Source organism: Fringilla coelebs (assembly GCF_963513975.1).
Source record: "Fringilla coelebs genome assembly, chromosome: 11".
NCBI classification, from domain to species: Eukaryota; Metazoa; Chordata; class Aves; order Passeriformes; family Fringillidae; genus Fringilla; species Fringilla coelebs.
The window spans coordinates 17,762,585-17,769,039 of record NC_140037.1 but is presented as its reverse complement, the minus strand read 5'-3'; the positions used below and the strand labels follow the sequence as shown (position 1 = coordinate 17,769,039).

Genomic DNA, 6,455 nt, shown 5'->3' with positions numbered 1-6,455 from the left:
GGGAGGGACCCGGCCTGGCCCGGCGGAGGAAAGGGGCCTGTTCAGGGGGGTCGATGAACCCCTTCTCCCTCAGCCGCCCTCCAGGACCATCCCTAGCTCCCGGAGCCCACTCCCCCCCTGGCATTTATCAATGGCCCCGCGTGGGAAAGCGGCGGGCTGGCCCCGCCCCCTGTCGCTGAAGCCACGCCTCCTCCGCGCGCCCGCACTCCTCGGGCGCGGCCTGGCCCCGCCTCCTCGGTGACGCCATCATCGCGCGCCGGGGCGCCCTGGCGGCGGCGGGCGGCTATGGCGGCGGGGTCGGTGTGGAAGGGGCTGGTGGGGCTCGGCCTGTTCGCCCTGGCACACGCGGCCTTCTCGGCGGCGCAGCGTGAGTCACCGCCGGGGGGGCGCCCCGGGGCACCGGCACCTCCGCACGGCCGACGGGGAGCTCCCGGGGCGGGGGCCGGGCCGGGCCGGCATCATCATCGTCCTGAGGCGGGGGCGGCCCTGCCCTTGGGGCCGGGCTGCGGGGGGAGCGGAGCTGCCAGGGGAGCGCGGGGCTCGCCCCGCAGCGGCCGGGAAGGGAGGGAAAAAAGGAGGGTGGGAAAGGGGGAGCTGCCGCCCGCCGGGTCGCGGCTTCAGCCTGGCCTCTGCCCTCCGTCCGCACCGCCCGCTCCCTCCCGGCTGCCTGCGGCGGGACCAGCCGCGCTCCGGAGCAGCGGCACCGGCGGCGGCCCGGCTGCCGGGGAGGGTCAGGCTGCCGCCTGGCTCTGCAGCCGTTGCTCTGGGGGCTCGTGTTGCCGGGCTGTTTGTTTGCGTGAACAGAGTGTTTGATGCGTGCCTGTGTTTCTGTTTTGTAGATCGTTCTTACATGAGGTTGACAGAAAAGGAAGATGAAACGTTGCCCATAGATGTAAGTTTTTGCAATGTGTGAAAGCTGTAACTGTGGGGTGGTTTAGTCTCTCAATTGCTTCCTCTTAATGTGCTAGGCAAGCATAAAGGATAAAGTAGTTTTTAAGCTGCACTTTCAGTGGAGCTCCCACTGTCAAGAATAACCACGCTTTTCATCCCAACTTCCTGAGTGTGTTATAGTTGTCAGTGAAACCAAACCCCACATCCAGACCTCCCCCTCTTTTAACAACCCTGGAGTATCTTGTCCAGGACTCCCTGGATGTAGCTCAGAGAGCTTTTGCATCCATCACCTCCTTTGCAGCATAAACACCCTGCACCCTCTGGCTCTGGGTGCCTGACACGTGTTTATCCACTGTGGCTGCTTGATCCCAGCACAGCCTGCTTCAGGAAGGGGGGTTTTATTTGCTTTATTTGCTTGCTTTTCAAATTTCCACTTCACTTATCTGTTCCCTCTCTCCTTAATCAGAAGTGCAGGGAGATCAGGTGCCCAGGAGAGCCAGGCACGGTGCCTGGCCCAGGGCTCCTCAGTGTTCCTGGCAGGAATTTGGGTCCTGGGGAGCACAGAACACAGGGTTTGGTCTCAGGCTCTTGCTGAGGAGCCGTGTGGGTCAATTTGCTTGGTGCAACCCAGACCTGTGCAGGGGCAGCTGAAGCTCTGCTGTGCAAACAGGAGGGAATTTTAATTGTCCTGTGCCTCAGTTTCCCCACTGCTGGATTGCCCCCCCCTCTGTTTGCTGTCACTGGATGAAAAGCACCAGAGATCCTGTGTGAAAGCTGAGTTTTTTGGTAACTGTGCAGATCAGCTGGTGATGTGTGTGTTGCACTGTGCTCCCTCTGTTGCAGATAGTCCTGCAGACTCTGCTGGCCTTCGCAGTCACCTGCTATGGGATAGCACATATTGCAGGGGAGTTCAAAGACATGGATGCCACTTCAGAACTCAAAAATAAGTATGTTTTATTTCTTCTTTTTGTACACACTGGTATCTGCTTCTCTGTACAAACTGAAATCACTCATCTTTAGCTCAGTCCTTCAATGCATGCTGTGACCCCAGGGGAGCAGCCACACTTGCAAAAGCCAACAGTGTCTTAGTTTTAGGGGGAATTAGATAACAGGCAGAAATCAGATAAACTTCTTCCTCATTTCTTCATCTGAAATGCTGCTGTGCAGAGTTGGTAGAGGAATGAAATGTGCAGGTGGGAAGCAGAGCTCAGGAATTATCACCTGCGGTCATGATATGGTCTCTGACTGCAAGTCTGAGTCACTGGAGTCTCACACAGTGTATTCAAGGCGGGACATCTGTAAGACTTTCAGAAAATAAGGGATTTTGGACCAAGGTTTTGAAGAGGATAGTTGGTTAGAGCGTGCCAAGGTCGTAGGTTCAGCTGCTTTATGAGCCATTCACTTTAGAGTTGGACTCAATGATCCTTGTGGGTCCCTTCCAACTCAGAATATTCTGTGGTTCTGACAGGAAATTGGATGGGCAGACATTGCCTCTCAGGCCATTTCCAAAACCCCAGGGGAGTATGGGAAGTGAAAAAGCTGACATAATTGTATTTCAGAATGTTCACCTAAAGCTTTTAGCATGAGACATCCAGGGGGATGGAAAGCTGAGCATCATCAGGGTGTTAACACAAGTGACAGCTAAACAAAGGCTGGCACGTGGTGTGTCTGCAGCAGCACCCACAGGCTGCCCCTGGGCTCCAGAGAGGAAGGGGAAGTTTGTCACGTGGACATCTTGTGGTCTTTTCCACAACTGTGTATTTATTTCCTCGTTGGTTTAGTTTAGGAAACTTGAAAGCAAGCTAGAGTTTGGATTGAAAACTTGTATTTTTCTGGCTAAGGTCAATAGGCCCCAGGCTGACTGTCCTAAACTCCCTGCTCTGAGAGAGTATTAACCTTGGCTTTTTGCATTTATTTTGAAGGACATTTGACACATTAAGGAACCATCCATCTTTTTATGTATTTAATCATCGTGGTAGAGTATTGTTCCAGTCCCCAGACACAGTGAATTCTTCTTCAAACCAAGATGCTTTGTCATCCAGCTCAGCACTGAAATTTCGAAAACTTGAACCTCTGCGCCGCTAAGACTTTTACAGATGATCCCAATAACCCAGGACACTGAGATGTAATATTCAAGCCGGGGATGTAAACACTTTTTTTAATTTCTGGAGCAGTATTTATATTGATCTTCCAGACTTTATAAAATATATATATATATAAATATATATATATAAACTAATGACCTTCTTTGTACACTGTTAATGAGAATGACTGAATTGTGGATTGGCAATGCAGTGTAAATTCTACAGTTATGCTGTGAAACACATCTTCAAAGTTTCAGATATTAAAACGAGTTGCAGCTAACTTAACTTCAGTTAAAACAAAAAGCAAGCTAGTTTTTCCTGTAATTAATGTTCTTTGACAGGAGGGAATGTTTGAGTGTATTTATTTTCTCAGTTTGCTTGCACTACAGTCTATGGATCCCCTCTGAAATGCTGTGTGCACTGCATCACTGAACAGCAGGAAAAGGGGCAGCACCTGATCCTAGAATGCCTGTGGGACACCAGCACAGTGTGGCAGGGGAGCTCAAGAGATTGCTTTCATTTTTATTTTTTTTACAATGCTAAAAAACAGTTGTGTGAAGGGTTATTCTTTTTTTCCTGGTTTTTCACTACCATGTTATTTCCTCATTGCCCTCCTTTGTTTCACGTGAGTTGCCCCAGGCTGCCTGGGCTGTGGCTGTGCATTGGTGCTGGTGTGGGGAGGCAGCTCAGCTCATCTGCCACACTCCACGTTCTCCAGCTGTGAACTGGGGAATGCTGAACGTTGTGTGCGTGCTGAACATGGCATTGGAGCCAGGTACAATCTCCAAGTCATTCTTCATATTTAAGTATCAGTAAGAACTGTCCCTTCTGTGAGTGATCCAGGGGTAGGGTCCAGCAGCTTGCTGTGTTTGCTGGCACTAATCCAGGACAGCCACCCTTTTCTGCCAACAGAGCCTTCCACCTCGATTTTTCTAGCTGAGCCCCTCATTGATTTAACATTACTGTCTTGATTTCATGTATTGGAACTGATCATACTGTCCTTAACTCTTACTTATGTCTAAATTCTTATCCCCCCTCAGGGGCTGAATCAATGCTAAAATATCTTGGTCCCGCTTTTCACCTCCCTGATGCAGCAGAGGGAGGGTAGGTTGAGATACTGGTGGGGCCAGCAAGAATTTGGCCTGGTTGGAGGATGTTTCACTGAAACAGTGGAAACTCAGCCTTTTGTCCTGGCAGCTCTTGAGTTGTGTTTGGTATTTTTTTTAAACTGTTAAGAACTGTAAAAGGCAAAAAGCTTGGCAAAAATACTGTGTAAACCGAAGTCTTTTTCTAGCTCTGCCCATCCTATGGAGTGGGTGCCCCAGTGCTCGAGCAATATCCGTAGCTGCTGCTCTACAATCACTCTTAAGCATCTGGGTTTGATTAGAAAGGGTTACTCTGCCAGCTGAAAGCATCTGAGCTGCAGGATTAGTTCCTAAAGTGTCCTGGTTCCCCTCTTGCTGGTGTCACAAATCAGCTCCTGCCAGCACCAAAGGCCTCAGAAACAGTATTGGGTCATCCCTCCACTGTGGACAGAGCTGTTCCCTTGGGGAGCAGGGCTGCTGTGCAGCAGCTGCTGCACCGAGGGGAGGCTGAACATGGGCCAGGTGACCTTGTGGGGCAGAGGAGAGGCAGAATTAGCAGAGGGAGGAAGAAACACAGCAGGAGCTCAGTAACCACTGTCACAGATGGGTTCTGCAGCCGTGGTTGCACTGAGCCCTTTGCAGAGGGCCTTAGAGCAGAGCTGCTCATACAAAACATCTGAGAAGCCCCATTTGTGCTGCTGGAAGGCTACAGGACCTGCCTGAGGTGTGAGGTGCTGCTGGGACAGGGAGGTGGAGAACATCACCTGCTGCTCAGAGCAGGTCCTGCTGGGAGCACCCTGGGGCTGCCTCAGGGCCCTTCTGTGAGGAGTAGCCTCACTCTGCAGCAGCAACGGTTCTATCACAAAGCTGTACAAATTATTTTTTCTTATTGATCTCACAATGTCAAATAAAAATTGATGTCCTTAAAGTGTTTGTTTGTTTGTTTCTGACCATCCTGCAGCAGCAAATCCTTGGTGAGTGACTATTTAAAAGTGACTGCCCGGCCCTGCCATGAAGTGATTGCCTTAATTATGGCAGCTCGGTGTGAGAGTGCTGTCTGGCCTGGTGTTCATTACTGGAAGATAAGATCAGAAGGGGGGGATCAAAATAGCTGCAAGTAGCTGAGTAAAACACTGAGGAGGGAAATATTACCAGCCTGGGGATCTGTTTGCCTTTGAGGCTCCTCGTCATCCTCTCTGGCAGAGCTGACATATTTTCTGTCTTCAGTTTAACCACAGTAAAGGCTTTTCTACCATGTGCTAATCTACCCTGCCAGCCCACAGGACAGGCTCCTGCAAGGTCTGGTGTTGCAACAGTCACTGGGGGAAACACTCAGGCTGCTCCCAGGGCGAGTGATAGTTAAAATCCTGGACTTGAGCAAGATCACTTTTCACTCCTTGCTCTGCTTTTCCACTGGGGGAGGTTGAAAAGTTAGCAAAGCACTGGAAGAGTTTGCTCAACTACAACATCCATCAGGATTGCACCAGAGAGAGCAGCAGACTCACCCCTCATCTGCTTTCTGTGCTGCTGCAGTTCTGCATCCAGAACAGCACACAAGGGGAAAACACCAATGAAACTGTTTTGGAAAGGAGCACCTTAACCACCTCGTGCTTACCTTGCAGCATGGGCTTCTTCACAGATGAGCTTCTCTTCTTCAAAAGCAAAGCAAGAGTCGAGCCAAGAGTTTCTTGAATTAGACTGGAGAGTTTCCAGCCTCGCCCAATGCACATTTACAGCCGTCACATCTTGAATTGCTTTGGCTACAAGCCGTGATATTTCTACTACATTAAATAGTAAAATAAAAAATATGTGCTGGTAATTTCCATTCATTGCTGAAGTAGCAGCTTTAATCTGCATTAATTTTGCTGGGTTTTTGAACTATTGCAGTGAGAGCTCACTGGGGAATTGCTAAGGAGGGCAGCAGTCATTTACACCCTTGCAGGTGGGAGCATGGGGACCACAGTTTGTGTCAGAGATTGGTCACTTGTGCAGCCTTCCATGTGAGGCTGGAATGGGAGTGCAGCTGGCAGAAGCAGTTATTCTAGAGGTCAGTGAGGGCTGAAATGCAGCAGCACCATGTGTGGAAATCCCTGCTGGTCACACATCTGATGTGTCCCCTCTGTGTGTCCCAGACAGAGCCATCACTGCAGTCTGCTCCCATGTGCTCCATGCCCCACTGCTGCCCAAAGCTGGAGCACAGCTTTCTCGGGAAAGCTGGCAGCTCATGGCCCCTTCCAGGTGCTCTGGAGCACCCACAGTTCCCCTTGCTGAAGAAAGCAGGGAATTCCTCTTATTTTCTAACCCTAAAATGATTTTTGGCTTCCTTTTCACTTGCTTCCCATGGTTCGGATTCTCTCACACTTCACCACACTGCAGCAGATCTGCCCTTCTCCAT

At 50.6% G+C, this 6,455-nt stretch overlaps 1 protein-coding gene across 1 annotated transcript; it reads left to right on the top strand.

Annotated features, from left to right (window-relative positions):
• Positions 1-264: 264 nt before the first annotated feature.
• MMGT1 (membrane magnesium transporter 1) lies at positions 265-4,978 on the top strand. The gene is made up of 4 exons (XM_084213290.1): positions 265-367; positions 840-892; positions 1,735-1,838; positions 2,814-4,978. Exons 1-4 carry the CDS (start codon positions 286-288, stop codon positions 2,974-2,976), a joined length of 402 nt encoding a protein of 133 aa, XP_084069416.1. The 5' UTR covers positions 265-285; the 3' UTR covers positions 2,977-4,978.
• Positions 4,979-6,455: the final 1,477 nt, after the last annotated feature.

What these genes read in the sequence shown, in the direction of transcription:
- MMGT1 (XM_084213290.1), top strand. Translation starts at nt 286, where the DNA reads ATGGCGGCGGGGTCGGTGTGGAAGGGGCTGGTGGGGCTCGGCCTGTTC. An exon ending in ATGAAACGTTGCCCATAGAT is followed by an intron (nt 893 to 1,734) that starts GTAAGTTTTTGC and finishes CCTCTGTTGCAG; the next exon opens with ATAGTCCTGCAGACTCTGCT. An exon ending in ACTTCAGAACTCAAAAATAA is followed by an intron (nt 1,839 to 2,813) that starts GTATGTTTTATT and finishes TTTATTTTGAAG; the next exon opens with GACATTTGACACATTAAGGA.